At 46.6% G+C, this 22662-nt stretch overlaps 1 protein-coding gene across 4 annotated transcripts in view; it reads left to right on the top strand.

The window, feature by feature from the left end:
• The first annotated feature begins 7586 nt into the window (after positions 1-7586).
• TAPT1 (transmembrane anterior posterior transformation 1) overlaps positions 7587-22662 on the top strand; it is a 93483-nt gene continuing 78407 nt past the window's right edge. For 2 of the 4 annotated variants that reach the window (XM_074992524.1, XM_074992523.1), the window contains exons 1-2: positions 7587-7839; positions 18005-18135. In XM_074992524.1, coding sequence (XP_074848625.1) covers positions 7611-7839; positions 18005-18135 — 360 coding nt within the window. In that variant the 5' untranslated portion in view covers positions 7587-7610. The remainder of the gene's footprint in view (positions 7840-18004; positions 18136-22662) is intronic. The other 2 variants (XM_074992526.1, XM_074992525.1) reach the window with 1 other exon arrangement.

Here is a 22662-nt window from a genome sequence, read left to right as displayed (position 1 = left end):
CAAATTCATCCATTATGTCCAGCACATTGCTGAATGTTACAACCCTGTGCAGTAGGAGAGAGTAAGTGATCCTGCGCTCTTGCACGACAAGGGCCCCCACAGTGGATTTTCCAGCTACAGAATGTTTTTTTTACCTGACCACCAGCATTCCCAGGGTGTAAGTTCTCCTAGTATGATCATCACATACTACTCCAGTGTTACTGCAGCTCTCATTTTGGTGTCTTTGTGCAAGAGAGCTGGAGTGAGCTTGGCACACAGATCCAGGAATGTGGCCCTGAACATCTGACAGCTTTGCAGTCACCAGTTATCATCCCAAGCCTGCATTTTTAGGTAACCTTGCCAGTCAGTGCTCATTTCTCATTACTGAAGAAGAAGCAGAAGAACAAGAAGAAGAAGTTGTCCATTTGCGGCTACTCCAGAAATGCTAGCAGCAACCTTGAGTTGGTCTTGCTGTGTTCTACTGCAATCTGCTTTCCAGGAAATCATTTTCCCAGTGACTTTTCTTGCATTTTGCTAATACTAGAGGATTAAGCATTGTGAGCACGTAAGGCTCATGGCAATACTGCAGAGGTATACAGATGCCAGGCGTATCAGAGATGGAAAACAGCAACAAGTCCCATGTGGGTCTGTGGGATATTAAAAATGGGTGAGAAAATTATGTGATGGCATGGGGGAGAGAAAGTTGCATGATGGAGTTTGACCTTGTAGTACCAATTAATCATAGCAAGTTGCGTCTGCCCCAACATGCAAGGTTGCCAAACCTTCCCAAAAGACAGTCTGCTGAATGGTGGTGAATTATTTGCTGCAATACCTACCCATAGTGCACTGCACTGTCCATCAAAACAAAACACAGTGCTGACACACAGAGCCATGAGAACACATGATACACTATGCTAGCTTTATGCCAATGCAATGTGTCACTAAGGCCGCTTCTACAGATGCACGTTCTTCTGGAAGACCGATGCCTTCTTCCTGAAGATCAGTGGAGCATCTACACATGTAAGGCACTTTTCCAGAAGGAATCTGGCAAAAGGTGCCTCATCTTCTGGATTCCTTACTCTGCTGCAGAACTAGCAAGGGCACCTTCTTCTGGAAGAAAGCATGTGTAGATGCTCGCGGACTGCTTCTTCCGGAAAAGCAGTCCACCATGGCAGGAAGCTGAGAATGTCGAGACAGGCAGCATGTGCCAGCCACACTCCACCGAGGCCCTGTAGCTCCAACAGGCCCTGTGCTGTAGAAATGTCCAGCAGGCCAGCACCCCACACCACCCAGGGGAGCCCTGGGAACCCAGACGAGGGCAGCCAGGACCCTGACCAGGCTCCCAAATGAAGGGCCCTCTCATGGACAGAGTCAGAGCTCCAGGACCTCCTGGGGCTCTGGAGCAATGAAGAGGTGATCTGGGACACCAGTGGGCACCGGAGGAACGACCCTGCCTTCGCCTGCTTTGCGCAGGACAGATCGCCCAGGGTCACCCCTCTCAGACTCCCGAGCAGGTCTGATGTAAAGTTAAGGAGCTGTGGCAGGGGTACATGTGGGACCAGGACAGTGCCTGAAGGTTGGCCATGCCCCAGCCAGCTGCCCCTTCTACAGAGAGCTGTGGGACCTCCTGGCTGTGGATGATGCCTCACCAGCCTGGGTCACCATGGAGATGGCCTCACCTAAGCCCCCTGCCGCACCAGAGGGGGAGGAGGGCCCTGCCACCATGGATGTCCCATCCGGTGGGGAGTCACCCAATAGCTCGCTCATCATCGAGCTGCCCCCTGCCACCAGCAGCCAGGCACCCTCCGGTCAGGCATCACCCGCCCTGTTTGAGGCTACCTTGGGTAAGTGTGTGCCATGGCAAAGCCCTGGAGGTCGGGGCGGGCGCACAGCTGGGCGTGTCATGCTTGGACCCCAGGTGGCCTGTCCCTGCTCAGGGCTTGGGGTGCATCTATGCCTGCAGGCGACATCCAGCTCCCTCGCTTGTGGAGAGCCCCCCGAGCTTGCTGCGGGACCCTCAGGAGGCACAGATGCACCCAGCCAACCTGCTCCCCGGGTGGGGACCCCCACCCAGGTGAGTCCCCCCGCTGACCCCCGTCCCGTGAGCGCCCTCCCCAGCCCACAAGCCCATGGCCAGGGGCGCCACCATGGACAGCACCTCTGCCCCGGCACCATGCACCAGGGGCCAGCATGGCAAGTGCAGGGGGGCCCACAGGGCAGCATCCCCCCAAACATGGCCATCCCATGGGTCCAGGGTGAGGCTAACCACCCAGGGAGGCTGGGGTCATGCCACCCAGGGTCCAGATGGAGCACTGACCCCTCCTTCTTCCCCCTCACCCTCTTACAACAGCACCATCTGAGGGCCAGAGGAGCTGGATGGGAAGGCTGGGGCCCACCAGCCCCATCCAGGCCGGAGGACCTAGCACCCACCAGTCAGGCCTGGACCTGGCCCAGGCCTCACAGCACAGCAGCTAGGGGTGCATCGGACCAGATACCGGGGCCGCAAGGATGAGGCCACAGCCTACACTGCTGACCCCCACCACCAGAACACCCTGGCAGAGAGGCAGCTGGCCCTTGACAAGGCTGAGCTGAACTGGAGGTAGGACACGTGGGGGAGGTGGTGGGGACGCTCCACACAGTGTGAGGGGCCCTGGACAACCAGCTCCCAGCCCTCCTGCTGCACCCCCTGCTGCTCTTGCCCTCCCCCAGCCCATGTGCCTGAGGCCCTGGCTGCCCTATTGTCCCCAGGTCGGCCCGCAGACACCCTGAGGGACCTTGTGGCTTGGCTTGTGGCCACAGCAGGCCCCATGAAGGGTCCCCCAAGCCACAACCCTCCTGAGGTCGGGCCTGCATTGGACCAGCTGTACCTGCCAAGGCTTCCAGCCCCATCGGTGCCCCACAGGGGACTGTACACCCAGGGTGGGAGGGGCACCAACAGGAGCCAGGGCTCATGGCCCTCCACCCCATCCTTCAACTAGGGCTCCCACCATCCCTATCCCAGGCCCCATCCCAGTTGACATGCCCCCGTTTTCTGACCCCCCATGTATATAGTTATGGAGATTTGGGTATATACAAGTTTGTTTTATTCGTTCCTAACAACTATGTACAAAAATGTTTTCTATTGTTCTAAGTTTTGAGTTATATGCATATTTACAGTTCGCACCCCCGCATGTCCCTGATTATTGTCGGGAGAGGTAGGAGGTGGGGAGGTGTGTGAGGGGGTATGGGGTGGGGGTTAGTAGTCCCCCCGGACAAAGGCCTCCCAGAGAGCCTCTTAGATGCAGACTCCATCACAGTTGAGCCACCTATCAGTCCACGGTGGGCTGCTGGTACGGGGGGCTGGCTCCACCTTCCAGCCCTGGGGCAGGGTCCCCTTGAGTGCCTTGATGAGGTTGTGGAGTGCGCAGCAGGTGGTCACAACCTGCAGGACGTTCTCCACCCCCACATTGGGATGCATAAGGAGACCTCTGAACCGTGACTTCAGACAGCCACAGGCGCACTCAACCAGGTATTGGGCCCATGTGAACCGGGCATTGAACAGCTCCTGGGAGGATGTGAGGTGGCCTGTGTACAGGCACATCAGCCAGGGGCTGGAGAGGGTAGGCCAGGTGGCTCAAGAGGTAGAGGGGCATGGCAACCTCCCCAACAATGCATTCCCAGCGGGGCATGAATGTTCTGGCCTCCATCCTGTGGAGCAGGGTGGAGTTCTGCAGGATGCGCACTTCATGTGCCCTGTCTGGCCAGATGGCGTACAAGTCCGTGAATCTTCCGCAGGCGTCCACCACTGTCTGGAACATGATCGAGTGGTACCCCTTGTGGTTGATGGCCCTCACGACCTTCAGGGGAATGGGAGTGGGCACACTCATGGGCATGTGCAGGGGTTTCCCTGCCCCCTTCCCCATCCCCAACTCCCTCCATACCAGGCCCTCCCCCCCAGGCAGGGCTTACCTCTAGTATGACGTCTGCCATGCTGAATGTTTCTACAATGAGATGATTGGCTCTGTGGATAGGGGAAGATCAATGGATGTGATTTATCTGGACTTTAGCAAAGCTTTTCATACAGTATCCCACAATATTCTTGTTGGCAAGTTAAAGGAATGTGGATTGGATAAATGGATGGTAAGATGGACAGAAAGCTGGCTAGAAGGTCGGGCCCAGAGGTGATCAACGGCTCGATGTCGGGATGGCGGTCGGTTTCTAGTGGAGTGCCCCAAGGTTCGGTTCTAGCTCCTGTTCTGTTCAACATATTTATGAATGACCTGGATGAGGGATTGGATTGCCCCCTCAGCAAGTTTGACACTAAGCTGGGGGAGAGGTAGATAGCGGATGACACAAAGCTAGGGGAAGAGGTAGCTATGCTGGAGGGTAGGGATAGGGTCCAGACTTACTTAGACAAATTGGAAGACTGGGCTGCAAGAAATCTGATGAGGTTCAATAAGGGCAAGTGCAGAGTCCTGCACTTGGGCCGGTAGAATCCCAAGCATTGTTACAGGCTGGGATCCGACCGGCTTGATAGTAGTTTTGCAGAAAAGGACCTGGGAGTTGTAGTGGATGAGAAGCTGGACATGAGTCAACAGTGTGCCATTGTAGCCAAGAAAGCTAATGGCATATAAGGTTGCATCACGAGGAGCGTTGCCAGTAGATCCAGAGAAGTGATTATTCCTCTTTACACGGCTTTGGTGAGGCCGCATCTGGAGTACTGTGGCCAGTTCTGGACCCCCATTTATAGGAAGGATGTGGATACACTGGAGAGGGTCCAGCGGAGGGCGACCAAAATAATTAGGGGGCTGGAGCATATGACTTATGAAGAAAGGCTGAGGGAATTGGGACTGTTTAGTCTGCAGAAGAGAAGACTGGGGGAGGTACTTGATAACAGCCTTCAACTTACTGAAGGGTGGCTGCAAAGAGGCTGGAGAGAGGCTGTTCACAGTGGTCATGGATGGTAGAACACGGAACAATGGTCTCAAGTTGTGGTTGTAAAGGTTCAGGTTGAACATTAGGAAAAACTTTTTCACTAGGAGGGTGGTGAAGCATTGGAATGGTCTACCCAGGGAAGTAGTGGAGTCTCCGTCCATGGAGGTGTTTAAGTCTCGCCTCAACAAAGCCCTGGCGGGGCTGATCTTATAGGTTTGGTCCTGCTTGGGGTAGGGGGCTGGACTTGATGGCTTTTTAGGTCTCTTCCAGCTCTATTGTTCTGTGATTCTATGAGTCTATGAATGTGCCCACCCTGCACTGCTGCCCAATGGACCAGTAGCTGTCCGGGATGGACAGTTTCCATATTGCAATGGCCATGTGCCTCCCCACAGAGAAGACCAGCCTTGTCCACGTGTCCTGGCATTGGAACATAGGAGCGAGCCAGCTGCTGATCTCCAGGAAGGTATCCTTCTTCATCTGGAGATTCTGCAGACAGCAGTGGGTGTCCCACTCACCCATAACGACCCTGTCCCCCAAGTCTGTGCTGGTCATGTGGCTCCAGACAGCCTGGAGGGAGCTCAGCAGGGTTGGTGTGGGGTCAGACTGAGGCTGAGGAGGGTGGCCAGGAGGATAGCCAGCCTGCATCTTCTGGGGATCCATGCCTGATGGTTGTGCCACGCAGGACTGGGACCTGGGTCTGCCTTGCTGCAAACAGCTCAGCAGGCCTCAGCAGCTTGTGCAGGGAGGGGCTGTTTGGGTGGCCCTTTAAAGGGCCGCATGGCTGGCAGCCCGGGAAGAGCTCTCCAGCCATGCGACCCCATCCATGCCATTTCCCACCCTGTTCTTCCAGAAGAGTGCCAGTGCATGTGTAGATGCACTCCTCCAAAAGGAAAGGTGGCTCTTTCAAGAGGCCATGTTTAACGTGTAGACGTGCTCTTCCGGATGATGATCCTCCGGAAGACATCATTCTTGTATGCAAAGTGAGAAATATGAAGTGTATATCTTTTTATATTTCTAAATGTGCTAATAAAGACGATTACTGAGGCCCCAAAACCTGGATGGCTTGGTAATCAAGTCAGTGACCTGTGAATAGCCTTGTTTGTCCAAAAGCCCAAACTGTGGTTGGACCTAGAAGGAATATAATTGGGGAAAACCAAACAATACAGGCAGTTTTCAGAGGAGACTCCACTTTTACCACCTATGATTGAACTGGGAGAAGGATTGGGTCCAAGCTGGGAGGCTGCTTAGCTTATGAAAGAGATGTTTAGGACAACTGCTTAGGTTAAGAATTTGCATGTAACAGTTTCTTAGTGGATTAGAACTAGCGAAGCATTTTTGTTTATTCCAATTCAGGAATGCACTTTGAGATGACAGGTTTTACTTACAACCACTTAAATCCTACTTTTTTAGACTTAATGAAACCCTTTTGTTTATTATCAAGCCTTACATAAATAAATGTTACTGGGGGATGGGTGTTAAACTAGTGTGCACATCTGTTATTCATTGATAAAGAGGGTGTCCATCCTTGTAGCTTTCTCTGTATAAAACTTTTACAAAAAGTAAGATGGATTATTTGGGGTTTGGTCGCATTTGGAGTTTGGTTTTCTGGGTGCTAAGTGTTAAGAGCAGAGTTCTTCTAGAGTTAAACTGGTTCAGTTCTGTGTTGCTCTAAAGGGGGGCACTGCCACTCCAACAGGCCTGCCGAAGTGGGAGGGGTAAAGGTGTCAATTGCCCCCAGGCCTGGCATTCCAAAGGGGCCCAGAGCTCCAGACATTGCAGCCAAAGCCCCAGACCCTTTGAAATGCCGTGGAGCGCTGTGAACCACTTCACGGGTAGCTCGGGGGGAACATGGGGAGCCAAGGGCCCCAAGTTCCGCCCCTTTCACCCTTGTCCCTGCCCTTTACCCCTCGGCCCACATCAGCGCCATGCACTCCAACTCTGTTCCTTGACCAGGGGGAGACTAGAGGATCTGGTCCAGCAGGACAGGGTGGTGGGGAGCCCCAAAGAGCAAGCAGGTGGGCGTCAGTGGCATGATCATACGGGGGACTTTTGCATTTCAAATCCATCACAGGCCCTATCCTGAAGAGTTTACAATCTAGTGCATAGCATAGGCACACTGTTGACTTTAGTTAATAGTTTACCTTGCCCCGTTCTGCCCCTTATTTGAAACATTTGTTTCATTGCACTAGTGTTAAGCTGTGTTGAATTATTAAAAGTAAACGGGTTTCAATATTTTCGAGTGATCGGATACTACCGTTCGGCACCCAGAGCGCTGAGCTGGAAGGCGGCACATAAAGATATTTCTTTTATTGTAATTACAATCCTATGCTGATGCTGATGCTGATGTGGGGGCAGAAGACAGTAGGCTAGGATGGCCCATTATTTCTGTCCTGTACTAAACGCTCTCCTCAGACTTAACGGCACGTAAAGAGCAGAACCAAGGCTAAGCCCCAGATCCCCTCAGGACGGGCTGCGCCCTTGGCCGGCTTTGTACGAGGCCTGCGAGACCGGAGACTTTAGCGTAAGTTCAGCACTTGAGGGCCGTGGAGAGCAAATGGTTAACACGGAGTCTTGCCTACGTAAGATGGCGACCAGCGTTCCCCCATCCCTCTCTCGGACGTGACGGCAGGCGGGGGAGCTCGTGCGTAAGCGTCGCTTGGTGATGACGCAATCGAGGGCGCGAGGCTGTGGAGTTTGTTGCGCTGCTAGAAGCAAACATGGCGGGCGTCGCTGATGCCGCCGCTCCCGGCAGCAGCGGGGACGGGAGGCGAGGCGGCGCCCCGGAGCAGCAGGACGTGGCAAGGGGGGAGCGGAAAAGCAGCTGTTCCAGTGGTGAGTCCTGGCCGCCTCCTGGCGGCCCCGGGCAGCCGCCACTGCCGCAGCGAACCGAAACTCTGGGCTTCTACGAGAGCGACCGGGAGCGGAAGAAGAAGAGAAGCGTCTCAGGTGAGGGGCAGGAGGGTCCCGGCTGGGGCTCGGGTAGAGTGTCAGAAAGAAGGAATTCGCGGGGGGCGCCCTGGGGCTGAAGTTAGCGAGGGGAAGAGGCTGGTGGTGAGGCGTCAGTTGTACTTGGGCTGGGGAGTAAGGGTGACGGCGCCTTTTAGCCGGGCGGGCTAGGGGAGCCCTCCCTAGAGCCCTGGGTTGGACCTGAGAGGTGCCCTTCAAGGAGGAGTTTGGCTCCGGCTATCGGAGCAGTGGTCGTGAAAGCCCTGACGTAGTGAATGGCTCTCTGGTCGCTCTCAGCAGACACTGTTTTAAAGTCTGTGGTCTGCAGTGTTCAAACGTGGCTGCGTCCTAGAACAGCGCTGAGCAACCTTTATCATCTCTTGGCACACTTCAGCACTTGTCATAATTTCAGTGCACGCCTAATATATGTGTGTGTATTGACAAACACACAACCCAATCCCCTCTGCCAGAGCCAGGCACCGCCCTGCTCCCTTCTCTAATCCATTCCCCCACCTCTCCTCCAGAGCTGGGCACGCCCAGCTCCTCACTCTAACCCAATCTCACCCCTCAACCAACGCCAAGCACCCCCCCCCCCACTCCTGCCCCCACTCTAACTTCACTAGAGCAGCTGTAGCTGCCATGTGCTTCTCCCACCAAGTGGCAGGATGTGTGTGCAGAGTGGCAGATGGCACACTAGCACCATGTCTTGGCACATCAGTGTGCCATAAGACACTGGTTGCAGAGCACTGTCCTAGAGCCAGGATCTCGCGTTTGGTTTTAGGTTTCTACATTGTGCATATCCATTTGAGAATATTTTAGACACCCATGGTTGAAAATTTTAACCAGAGACTTTAAAAACTTCAGTTTTGCAGTATAGTTCAAATATGGATGGTATGTAGCATCTGTGGTAGCTTAAATGAGATAAACAGCTTTGTGGATTAGTAAACAATATCTTATTAGTCATTGCATTTGCTCGTTTTCTCCTTATGTTTGGATTTAGTAAATGATGTACCTTTCCAAAAAGATCTAAGTGGTTTACATCTTTCATTCAATTTTACAAGAGAGCACAATAGTGGCATCTCTGTCATTTAATGTAATAGGGGTGCAATGATGATAAATCAGCTGTAATTGACAAGTACTATAAATCAGCATTAGGAGAAGTCACTGGAGAATTTGTTGTGACTTCAGCTAAGAAAATGATTCTGCAAAATAGTGTACAGTTTGAACCTCTGTAGTCTGGCACTCTGTAGTCTGGCAACATCTGTGATTTGACATGATTTTAGTTAGCCAAATGCCCACTTATGGGTGTCGCCGTGTTTCCTGTGGTCCCATAAAGGGTGTGTCTGTTTTGTTTGTTTTTGTTTTGTTTTTTACAGACACCAGTCCTGTCTCTCTGTGGTCTGTGCTGTTATTTAGCTTTAATTTACTCCTGATATTTTCTGAGCAGTGGAAGTGTTGTGCTACTAGACAACATTGACCTCCCATAGTTGAACCAATTCTCTCATTTGGCACCAGTCAGGTTGCAAGGGTGCCGGACTGTAGAGATTCAAACTGTAATATGTTTCAACTAATCATATAGAGATTCCGATCTGCACAGTTACAGTGTTTTGTCTGTTCTACTATTTTGAACTGTTTGGGTGTGCTTGATCAGTGTTCTCTGTTACTGGGTAACGGAAAATACACATTGAATAAACAGTTTGTGATAAATGAATTTGCTTAATACAGAATATTGTAAATAAAGTAGTCAGAGTATTTAGTTTCTAGAACAAAATGTAAATATTATATGGTGTATAAGCCTCCAAAAATAATTATGCATTGTTAACACTTGTGGCCTTGAGCAAAATTTAGTTTAAATGAACACTGGTAAAAGGAAAACATTACATGGAAGTTTTGCCACAAGTGAGTTCAACCTTACACTTGAATTGCTGATATTTCCATGACCTCTGTTCAGTCATGGAACCCCTATTGTCCTGTTGGTTCACTTCAGTGTGCTTTATGAAAGAAATAGATGTTTAAGTTGTATCCAAGTGCAGAGAAGTAGCAGCTTGGCATTTTGGAAATGGCAGTGTGATTTGTAAGTAACGCAACAGAGAGAGATCCGTAGATAAGGTTGCGTTTACATATTTATAAACCATTTCTCCTTTAGAAGAAATAGATAACTTTTATTTTTTATGAATACAACTTTAATTTACTGTAGTTTATTTTGTTGGTGGTTGATTTATTTCTTAAGGTTCTAAATATGGATATTTAGAACTATATTAGAAATGTTAACATACTATTTTCCAAAAAATGGGTTTTGAAAACAGGCTTGAAGAATAAATCATACTTTGAGACTTTTATATACCATTTTGTGGATTTGAGCATAACTTTACATTAGAAGAGAAAACAGAGTAGGCGTGAATTTAAACAGTTTACTAAAAGCTGAGATATTCACATTCAAGCTTGACTAGTGCTATGTCTGTCTCAAACTCTACGGCATTCCTGACAAATATAATTATGTCATAAGATTTATAGTATCCTCTTGCCTTTGTGGTATTGCTGAAACTGCTTTAATGTCAAATCACCACAATTTAAACTGATTTATCGAAAAGGTTGTTGCATAAATAGTATGTTTCAACGTCTTTGTAAAATATTCTCCTATGTTGAAAAAACCCCAAAATATGTATTTTAACATTAGTATTGGTTAGTTAACATTTAAATGCAAGAATTTGAGCCAATTTTTCATGATGAATTTTAAGAATAAAAACACTAGCAAAAATAAACGGTCTTTACCTATCTATTTACCTTGAAATAATAGCTAAAAATTTAATCTATATATCTGATTCTATCCGTATGCTTAATATTATACAACTTCCCAAAATTAATAATGGTTCTTTCTATTATAATGTAAGCAAGCTAGCCTGGACAGGATGGTCAGTGGAGGCCGTAAGAGGAAATAATTGATGCTTCTGAAGCTTTATTGTCCTATTGGTTCAGTTCAGTGTACTTTATGAAAGAAGTAGATGTTTAAGTTGTATCCAAGTGCAGAGAAGTAGCAGCTTGGCATTTTGGAAATGGCAGAGTGATTTGTAAGTAATGCAGACATAGAGAGATCTGTAGATAAGGTTGTGTTTACACATTTATAAATCGTTTCTCCTTTTCTACTTAGTGGTTTATGCCAGTACTTCTCAATTGCACGGTATATTTCAGTGAGACAGACAATTCCACAGCACAGCCACTCTTCTCAGCTGAATCAATTGCTCATAAATGTTTCCCCTCCTCACCAGCCCATTGGAGCCAGGATGCAGTCAACTCCCTGGTAGCCCAGAATCAGTGTTTCAGCTGCCTCATGGCAGAAGGAAGCTCCTGTGGTAGTTGGCATTTCCCCTTGTGGTGGCGCTGCAAAGAGCCACTGTCAGGAAGAAATTGACCAACCCTGCACCAGCTGGGATTCAGGCAACCTTGTGACTTGAGCTCCAGCTGATGGAGTCATCAGTTCTCTGTACCCTTCCCCCATTGTGGCTCTGCGAAAAGCTGTGGCAAAGGGGAAATTGATGAAATCTCATGGCACAGTTGAACAGTTACCCTGGCACACTGCTTGCAAGGCACTGGTTTATACTATATTTACCATGCGAATATTAACATACTGCAGTATACCTTACATAAATCAGTATCATTGTTCTTTTTTAAAAAGTCCCTTTTAATGTCTTACATTTTGGGGGAGCTCATGCTTTATTTGAGTATTTTTTTTAAAGATTTGTCCATTGAGAGTATTTGTGTTTACTTCCACTGCTGCTAGTTCTCAATACTTGTCTCAGGGTGGGAAATGGCAGTAGGGACATAGCATGTATTTTGGATGGGCAGAATGAAGATGGAACTGGCATATTGTTGGTAGTTACCATTTGGCCATAGACTACAAAGGTTAGAGGGGGTCATGAGAAGGCTGCATCTCTGAAGGACAGAGGTGCTTTTCCAGCATATGGAGAGTTTGGTCAGGGGAAGGCTTGAGATTAGAGTGGTTCTTGTTAGAAGGCATGATTGTGTGATATCAAATTCCAGTTGGCGATAATTTGGCCTATTATGTACTATAAGTTGAACTTCCCATGGTCTGGCAAATTCTCTCATTGGCACCAGTCAGGTGCCGAGAGCTGGGCTAGAGAGTTTTGTCCTGTAGTCAAATGTAAACTAGTGCCTTTGTCAATCTCTACATAAATGTGGCACTTCCCTGTCAAGAAGTCCTCTATAATGGATTACTGATGTGGTCGTGATAACACTGATGGAAATTCTTTGTGAACCTCTCCATTCCTATGCTTGAGATTTTTATATAGAAGATCATTTTCTGGATGGCAGTTTAGTTCTGCAGGAGGGCACTTCAGTCTCCCTGGACACACAGTAAATTTAAAAGTAGCCATTCTGCAACAAAAACAACAAAAAGTTCAGACAGCACATCTTTGCCCACAAAAGCTTATGCTCCAAAATATCTGTTAGTCTGTTAGGTGCCACAGGACTCTTGTAGCTCAAAGCATGCTAGCTTCGCCTTCCAGTCTCTTATCACAGGGTTGCCAGATAGCTTTATTTTTTCCAAGGTGATGTCAGAGTTCCATTTTAATACACCTGATATCCTGCCAGCATATTCCCTCTGCATCCACATCTGTCCATCTTCATGAGGCCCTTGTCTTTATGCTCAGAGTTAGAGATCCTTGGGGTCCTATTTGGAGTAGACTAGAGCTCTCACAAAATCCACCCAGGAACCTTTTTTCAATTCTCACTAATTCATCGGGAAATATGGTTCTCTTAGTAGCAATATCTGCATGGCTTTCAAAGTGCTTTGAACTGTGTGGTCTGAACTAGACAGTTGTGTCACTCTGTCTGAGCCAAGATATTGCACCAGCCTGTCTTAGTAATGTTTTTATTATCATAGGCATCTGAAAGGCTGCTAAAAGTTCTCCCCATTACCAAAAGAGGCTTTGTTTTTCTGAGGATGTCCATTCTTTTCAGGTGACTACATTTTTACATACTCCCCCCTCCCATTTGCTCATTCTAGTGAGTTGTGCTCGATATTTAGTTTTGACAAAAATCTTCAGCCTCCTTGTGACGTATATTGTAAAATAGTATGTTTAAGAATGTACTTGTTAACTGTGAGTCTTGCCTTCTTCATTGCCTATTTTCATTTTCTATGCAGCTATCCTTGAGGCTTCTTACTTTTTAAGAGGGAGAATTCTGGATAGGTACCGTTGGAGAGGAAAATTGCTTGCTTGAATACTTGCGGCTCTCACACTATGTCTACACTAGTCCCCTTTTTCGAAGGGGTCATAGTGATCCGTGTGAACAAGGAATAATAATGAGGTGCTGCGATGAATATGCAGCACCTCATTAGGCTAACTCTCCCCACGGCAACTTTGAAGTTGCAAGCTTTGATGCTCTGGCATGCCATTTAGCTGCAGGCACTTCCCAAAAAATTTTGGGAGTAAGGGCACTTCGAAATTGTACGGGTACTTCAAAGTGTCTGCAGCTGCATGGCATGCCAGCGCTTTGAAGTTTGCAACTTCGAAACTGCTGTGGGGAGAATTAGTCTAATGAGGTGCTGCATATTCCTCACAGCCCTTAGTTATTATTTCCCACTCAGGCTGATTACCAGGGGGCTAGGGCGGACACAACCTCTGACTAACATCTTTTAGGATTCCTACTCACCCATTCACCTTCTCTCAGTTTGGAGTGTATTTGAAGTGGGTTTTTTGTCTTGCGTGTTGCTTTCCACTTACTTTGGAGCCATGTTTCAATCTTACATTGACTTCCTTAGTGAAGTTTGTTTTTGTGAGATCTGCCTCCTTCAGGGAGAGACAGACTAGAATGTTTTGAGGAGAATCATACTTGGCAGAGGTGGTGCCTGGTAACTAAATCTAAGATTTTGTCACAGAAGTCATGGAATCTGTGCCTACTTTGCTTTTAGATGGTGGTCCATTCCATTAAGTTTTAAGCTAAAACGAACATTACAGTGATGCTAAAACTTCATTTGTAGCATTGTTTCCATATCCTGTTAAGACAAAATATGTGAGATAGTGGTTTTCACCATTAAAATGTAGGGAATGTGTATTAGTGACATAGAAAATCATGTGATTAGCCAAAGATTTAATTTTGTGGGGTGAATAGTTAAATTTCCCATAAATGCGTATTGTAAAAACTTACCCAGATTGTGCAAACAAGTATAGATTGATGTTTGTGTCAATGTGACCTAGTTGTCAGAGCATAGGATATGGAGTGTTATGTCCTGTCCTTGTCTTGGTTTTCTGATCTTGGACAAATGCAATGAAAGGTATTTTTGTGTCACCGTAGGAACACCACCTTCTGAAGTGACAATAGCTAGGTTAATGGAAATATCCTTCCATTGACCTAGTTGCATCTACACCAGGGAATAGGTCAGCATAGCTACACCTCTTAGGAATATGTATTTTAACCTAAATTTTAAGCATATAGCAGACCTCACAAGGACAAACCGGGGAGAGCATGGACAAATCTCTTTGTTCTTTACCAAAGTGTCTGTCTTCATTTAGAGGAAAAAGTATACCTATTGTTGCAAAGAAATCCTTCAGACTATGAAGATTATAACCAGTGCCTGAAGCGAGATTTACTCTATAAACTTACATTGGTATATAACTGTCAGTTTGCAAAATCCACCCTCTGAGCGACACAGTTACACTGACTTAAATTTCCAGTGCAGATAGTTAGTTTTATGAATGAATGGACTTCTCCCCTCAGCATAGCTGTTGTCTCTCACTGAGTTGGATTAACTATGCTGAGAGAAGAAGCTTTCCTCTTTGTGTAGTATCATCTTCACTAAAGCACTACAGCTGTGGTTCTCAAATATTTTGGTCTGTGGCCCACTCTGCTCAATGCAAACCTTTCCTTGAACCTCCAGCCTACCACCCATGATGACAAAATGTATGTGTTTATCTTTAAATACCTTAAATACTAAATTAGTCATATTAGTCTACTGGAACTGTAAGAGATGACCAGTAAGGAAGGAAATATTAGTAATCAAAATCAAAATAATTAAACAGGTTGAGCGCATGTTGGTTTACCAAACTTTGTTTTAAATAAAATAAAATGTTAATTTATGTCCAAAAAAAAAGTTTTAACATTGTCATTATTTTTGGCAAGCACAGGGAACCTTTTTGGGTTGGGGGCCACTGTTCTAGAGAAAAATCAACCCCATGAACTAAGAGACTTCCCTCCCATGGCAGAGGGTGGGGAGTGGGTGGAGAGAGGAGACAGGGAGTACCAAGCTTCAGGGCTTGCCACGATTCAGATTAACACTCTTGGGGTCCTGGGGTTAGTAGATTTTGTGAGACACCACCCAGGGTCTGTGGTGAGACCAACAATAAGGGATTAAATGTGTGGGAGGAGGCTGCAGGGTAGTGGCATGAGGGCGGGGTTCTGGATGAGAGCTAGGGTGATGGAAGGGTGGGTTGTCGAATAGTGGGAGGGTGCAGGAGCAAGCTGGGGGTGGGATGTCTAGCCAGGCGGGAGGGTGCAGAAGAGGACTAAGGGTGGGAGGTGTTTGCTGGGCCCAGAGATTTGAGTACTGCTAAAAATTTCATAGTGCTTGTTTTACATTAGTAAAAGTGACTGTATTTTCCTGAACCAAGAATTAAGTGGCACTTGCTGTGCGTGTACAAACATTCTTTTCGTTAAGTACTGCTATGCACTCTGTAATTCTGTTTGCGAATTAATGATGATAACTTTGGTTTTAGAGAATGAAGCTATTGTATTGAAAAACACTATGCAAAAAACAGCAATAGAATACAATTAACTTACACTATAATGTTATTTCTATATTAATAGAGTGAAACTTTAAAATTAAGATTTAGTCCATTGTGGCTACAAGTACACAAACTGTATTTCGTGTTTTTCATGTCAGGGTATATTGGGCTGTGGTTTCTCTTGATGTCCTGTGGTGTGGAAGTTTTAGGGGGCGACTGATGATATGACGTAGTATTTTGCAGGATACAGGGAATGGGAACCATGCTGTTATCCAAGGTTTGCAAAGGATGGAAAGTCTGGAATTAAACACCCCCACAAAAACCTCCCAAAACAAACAAACTAAACTCTCACTCTCCTCATCCCCACGTGAGGAGAAGAAAATCCTCACACATGTGGTTCTGACTGATAAGCATCGGAAAAAAAAATCACACTCTCCTCAAGCTCCAGTCCCCAGGAGGGGAGTGGATAAAGATATGTTAAGGCTCAGGTCTTACACCCCTCAGGGCCAGATTAACTCTTCTGAGGGCCTGAGGTTAGTAGATTGTGTGCGTGAGACCAAAATATGTAGGTCAGTGGGTAGGCCAGTAGTGGGCTGGAGGCAGTGGTAAAGGGAGTCTGGGTGGGAGATAAGGTGTTAGGATCAGGGTAAGTGTATAGGAGTGGGATGGGACTGTGGGTTCTGGGAGACAGGGAGGGTGTGCAGTCTGGGAAGCAGGTTTCAGAAACAGGCTGACAGGGTAAAGTTTGGGTGGGAGGTAGAGGTCTGGTCTGCACTACAAAGTTAGGCTGACCTGAGTTGCTTGGCACTGAGCTATTTTTGCACATCTTCAATTTGTCTTTGGTCAACAAAATGGCCCTTGCAGCAACATAATACAATCACATCCCTGAACAGTGCAGAGACAACTGAAACTGACACAGTGCTAGTGTATACAGTGCGTAATTGCGTTGACCCTCATAGTCCGGCAGCTGTTCCACAATGCCCCAACTCCTACAGCAGTCTTTAGGGAAGATTTGTGCTCTGTTTTGGAGGAAGTGTGGGTAGATGATGACAATGGTTCCATCTACCTTTGGAATTATTAATTCACATAATCATAAGATGAAATGCTTCCAGAAATGTTGAGTACTACATATCAGTAAAACAGTAGGTACTGTGAATGGCTGTTAACACATTAAAAGAAACAAATATTACTGTATCGGATCCATGTGCCTTTGAGATTGAGAGGTCTAGGTTTCTTCAGATGGTCAGAGATATATCTGATTTGTGGTAATTTTTGTGCATTAAATTGGTCATTTGTTTATAAACATCTTAAGAGGGTTTTCCACCACGATTTTAATAAAGCATGAAAAGCAAACTGTAAGTGCTCTGAGAGGGAAAACATTAAATATTTTCAAGCTTTCAGTAATGCTAAACTTGTTTGAGAAATTTCCTAAAGACTGAGGCCAGGCCTGTATTACATACTTTTGCTAGTATAGCTGTGTCACTCAGCATCGTGCTGTGATTTCTGACTGACCTAACTGTGCCAGCAAAAGTATCTTGTATAAATGTAGTTACACCAACAAAATTGTGATTTTTGCAATTACAGCTTATTTCATCCAGGCTGGAACAAGCCATACAGTTAAAAACCTAGTTGTGTGAATAAACCATATCTGCAGGTGTACTTTGCTGGAGTGTACTGACAGAGAGCTCCTACTGTAGACCTGGCCTGAATTAAAGGTTGTGGGAGACTTTACAGGTCAAGAAATATTTAGGGCTTGAAAAAGAAAGCATAGTTGGACGTATCATTTTTAGACTTAAATTAATGTTTGATATGTCTTCTGTACGGAATGTTTTTGTTTGTATCAAAGCTATATTGGCATTGGAAAAGGTTCAGAAAAGGACAGCAAAAATTATTAGGGGTTTGGAATGGGTGCCATAAGAAGAAAGATTAAAGAGATTGGGACTTTTCAGCTTAGGAAAAAAGAGGTCTGTAAGGTCATGACTGCTGTGGAAAAAGGGAATAAGGAAAAGTTATTTACATGTTCCCACAACAAAAGAATAGGGGGTCACCAAATAAAATTAATGGGTAGCAGGTTTAAAACTAACAAAAGGAAGTTTTTCTTCACGCAGCACATAGTAGGCCTGTGGGACTCCTTGTTAGCAGAGGTTGTGAAGACCGAGTTTAACAGGGTTCAAAAATAGATACGTTTGTGGAGGTTAAGTCTATCAATGGATATTAGCCAGGATCGGTAGGAATGGTGTCCCTAACTGCTTTTTGTCAGAGGTTGGAAATGGATATCAGGAGAGGGATTGCTTTTGTGATTACCTGTTCTGTTCGTTTGCTCTGGGGCATCGGGCACTGGAAGACAGGATACTGGACTAGATGTACCTTTTTGGTCTGAGCCAGTGTGGCCATTCTTATGTTCTTATCTGTTTTCTTCTGTGCAGACCTTTCATTGCTGAGGTTCATTGGTGCTGAACTAACAAGAGGTTACTTTCTTGAACATAATGAAGCAAAATATACAGAACGTCGAGAAAGAGTATACACGTGTATGCGAATACCAAGAGAATTGGAAAAGGTGAAGTATTGTTGAGATGTTTATTTTAATTTACACTGTGGTTTCCCAAACTGGGGGCCGTGCCCCCCTGGGGTGCCTGAAGAAATTCCAGGGGGGGCATGAGGTGACCCAGGCCCCCCATCATTCCCCCACCCAAAGAAAGAGCTGGCCTTTGCTTCCGGCTCTTAGCCCCTGCCATTTTACTTGAATGACCTGGCACAGCTGCTGTAAAAAGCAGGCAGCCTGTGAAGACCTACGTGTAAAGGTGAGCATGTGGGTTGTGGTGGGGGAGAGGAGGAGGAGGAGGAGAATGGGGTTAGATGGGGGATGGGGGTGCCTGGTTTGGGGGGTGGAGATGGCGTAAAGTGGGGTGCCTGGTGGTGCCTGGCTTTGTAGGAGGGGAGGGGTTGGGGTGGGCGGCTTGCGGGGCTTGAGCATCTGGCCGACTTGTGGGTCTTGGGTGGCTGGCCCCAGCATCACAGGGCTCAGGCAGCTCGGGCTGGTAGCTGGCCCCAGAATTGCAGGGCTCAGGTGGCTTGGGCTGAGGGGTGGGTGGCTGGCCCCAATAATGTGGGGCTCAGGCATCTGGCCCTGGTAGCGGGGGACTTGGGCGGCATGGGCTGGCAGGCGGGTGGCTGGCTCTGGCAGCGTGGGACTTGGGCAGGCAGTTCAGGTGTCTGGCCTGTGACTGGGTCAGGAAGCTGGTAGATGGGTGGCTGGTCTTGGCAGCATGGGGCTTGGGTGGCCGGTGGGCAGGCAGGTGGATGGGTGGCCCTGGGGGTGCGGGGCTTGGGCAAGCGGCTCTGGCAGTGCAGGTCTCGGGTTGGGAGGCAGCTAGTGCAGGCAGCTCTGGTGCCTGGCACAGGGCTCAGGCAGCTGGCCAGCTGGGGCTGCACCAGGCACCCACAAGGGCCAAGAAAAACTATTTGTGCTTATTTTTAATGTTAAGTAACTTTTATATCAAATATTTGTTTATTTTAAATTATTAATTTAACTTTTTTGTTAGTGGGGGGTGGGATGATAGTAAAGAAAAGGTGGGGGGGTGGCGTGAGGATTTCTCAGAAATCATAGGGTGAGCATGATGCTGAAAAGTGTGGGAACCTACTGGTTTACACATTCAAACCATGGTTGTCGTGTTAAGATATTTAGAATAATTTAATTCCTTAAAACATATTTTGCATTGAGGTTTGTTCATAAACACCAGTTGTGGGAGTAATAGTTCAGTTTTCCTTAATTTATTTTGTTCAAGAGCACACTCACTGCTCCTCCAATTTCAGATTCCAACTAGGTTTCTGTGGGAGTGGTCACATGCTCATATGATTAGCGGAAGCTAGAAAGCAGTTAAACTAACCTGTTTACTAGTCCAGACGATCAACAAAATTCTTTCACTATTGGCAATCAGAAAATGAAAGTGGAGGCTGGAGAAAATACATTTGATCCCTAAATTCACTTCTGCTTTCACCAGTGTCTTTTTAAAAAGTCCTTCCTAATCTAAAAACATACTGAGGTGAAAATGATACCAGCTCTTTAAATGTATGGTACTGTGGCTGCCAGTCTGTTAATAATGTTGCAGTTGAATTTTTATGAGCCCCTTTCTCTTTCTTGAATCTTGATAGAAAAAGAATGTTATCCTCATAAGTGATAGTGTGAGGTTTAGGTAAATATTTTTTGCTAAATTTAAAGTAAATTTGGGGGAAAAGGAGTCCTTGTCAGACAGTGGTGCATACAGAAAATATTCAAATTGTTTTTGTCAGTGTGCAGCACAAAAATAAGGTGTAAGATGAAAAGTTCCTTGCAGATCATCTAGAAGATGAAATGAAAATTCAGATTATATGTCAGTAACTCAGTGGTAAAAGTCCTTAAATATTGCTTAGCAACAACCTTAAAAACAAGAAATATAGTGCTAAGATTACACTTAAAAGGAATCCAAACATGCAGACATGTGAACAATAGTGTGTAAGCTGCCTGGTTAATCACACCAATGTCCCTTACTGTTTCCTATTTTAGCTACTTGATAAAATTATGTTTTTGGACTAATGACTTCAGTACATGTTAATACTGATCTCCCCACTATCCACTATATTTTTGTGATTACTCTTTTGCCTTAAGCAATGCTATATCTTATAGAGCAGGAAGGCTATTTATTTCTTTCCAACTCTAAGTTAAACTGTAATGGCTCTTAGCATCTGGCTTTTCTCTTCTGGTATTCTTGTGGTGCTGGAACAGTGTGTAGTTCCATTTCATATGTGACTTAGATCATAGGCTTGAATTGCACTTGGGCATAATTACACATAAAGACATGGTCAGATATTATTTATGCTGCATGAGTGAACAGTGAAAGTATAAACAACTTAAAGCAGGAAAATGACTGAGGGAGAGAATGCTGTTGCTCTCTCCCAGCAGCCGGTAAGAGGTAGGGAAGGATTGAAGTTTGGCAGGGAAAAAAGAGAAAGCACTGCCTATATCTACACCACCTGTGATGACAGGCTTGGTCTAATAAGGTTTGTACTAGCCCTTTAAAAATAACTGCGTAGGTGGTGCTTTGAAGTTGTAGCTTGGGCTTTGAAGCTTGGGAGAGAGTTACCTTCTGGTGGTCAGCTCCACAAATAATGCAAACGCTCAATACTAGGCCCACGCAGGTCCTGCTACCCCTCTGCTTGCTAGTAGTACGCCAATGGGAGGAAGTGGCAGGTTCTGGACCAGTCCCTATAGGAGCCATGCAGGGAGCATCACCCAGCTCTGCTCTATCCCCACCCCTGCTCTGTCCCAGCTGTGGTCTGAACTCTGTTCCCAGAGTCATCTTCAGACCCCAGTTCCCAGCCTGCCCACATTTCCGTACTTGGCCACGGTCCCAGCCTTAGCCCTTGGCTGTGGCCCAGCTGCAGTTCTGCCCCTGGTCCTGGCCTCAGCTCTGCCCCTAGCTCGGACTTTGTTCAGAGCTCTGCTCTTTGCCGTAAGCCTGCACCCAACTATAGCCTTAGCCTCAGCCTCCTCACTCCTGTCTACATCTTCTCCTCCCTATGCCTCCAGAGCTGTGCTGGGGGCACAGACTGAGGTGTGGGGGGAGGGTGATGTGAAAAGGTTTGTGACCAGTGTAGTAGGTACAATCCCGTCCTCAAGCCCTCTCTCACCATCTCCATGGAGCGTCCAGCCCCTATTGCACTTGACACTCGTATTCATAGATTTGCTGCTTGCTAAAGGTTGAACCTCTCTCATCCAGGACCCTTGGAACCTGACTGGTGCCGAATGAGAATTTGCTGGACCACAAGAGGTCAATATTGTTTAGCACATTACCAACACTTCTGCTGCTTACTGGCTTCATAGAAGACATTTTTGAGTAAATTATAGCTAAATAACAGCACAGAACACTGACAGCCAGGACTGGTGGCTGTAAACAAACTTTATGGGACCACGGGAAACTTGGCCATACCCATGATAAGTGGTTTCTGGATTAGTTACGTCTCAGATCACTGTTCCATTAGATACACTTTTCTTGTATCGTTTTGTAGCAAAAACAAGCAAAGGTTTATTCAACAAACTGTACAGAGATTCCAGTAGTAACTAGTAGAAGCATTGGAAACAAATGGTTATATATAAAATAAACTTACAACATACATTCTGGAACTTCCTTAATTAGGCAATTCCATGTCTTCCAGAATAATGCTCTACCAAAGCCCACCCAACATTTTATAGCCAGTCTTGGCTGTGATCTTCTTTTCATGAGACAAGTCATTCTTTCAGTTTCCCTCCTCCGTGCAAGACCCTGGGTGCCTGTTTGCAACCCTAGATAAAACCAAACTATCCCTTGTCATTGATGAGTAGGACACCCTCTCAAAGGTTGTTTTTTCACATGCATTCCTTTAGTGCAGATTTTGCAATTTCTTAGGAGGTGCCTGCACTACATATCACTAGTGATGGCCTGTTGGGGTACATGTAGGTACATGGTGAAGTGAAAAGCAAGGTGCCTTCATGTTTCCTGGTACAACTACTCACTGCTGGAACCCTGCAGTGAGAAAAGGCTCTGGTAAGGGGAAGGAGCTTCCTGTTTGCCCAGCATTTCTCTAGTACCTGCATCTTTTGAGGTTAAGCTACAGTAAATGGGAGATGGTGGAGGCTTTTCCTGCTGTCAGAGTCCTTCCCTGAGTGGACGAATGGCTTCAGCCATAGGAAGTTGCTCAATAACTTACCTGTTGCTTGTGTCTTGCCTTCCCCCCACTCCCCTCCACACCAAACAACAAGGCAGCAAAACACTGCACTGCTAGAAGTAGCAGGGTGGGCCAAAGGGTGTGGTTTGTCAGGTAAAGAGCGGTATAGGGTATGTGCTTGAGTATATACCCACATCCTCTAGTCTTGTCTTTTCTCACATTAGCTATATCTTGTCCTGTACACTGCTATTTATACTCATGCTGGGGAAGTATCCATGTATGTGCTGTTCTCATAGCTGAAAGAAACAGTTTGTAGCCCTACCCTTAATCAGCATTTGATTCAGTATGCAAAGTCATACGTTGGGGGACTCAATGTACAATGAACAAGCAGAGAGAAGCCTAC

Source organism: Carettochelys insculpta, chromosome 4 (assembly GCF_033958435.1).
Source record: "Carettochelys insculpta isolate YL-2023 chromosome 4, ASM3395843v1, whole genome shotgun sequence".
NCBI classification, from domain to species: domain Eukaryota; kingdom Metazoa; phylum Chordata; order Testudines; family Carettochelyidae; genus Carettochelys; species Carettochelys insculpta.
This window is presented reverse-complemented; position numbering and strand designations above follow the sequence as displayed.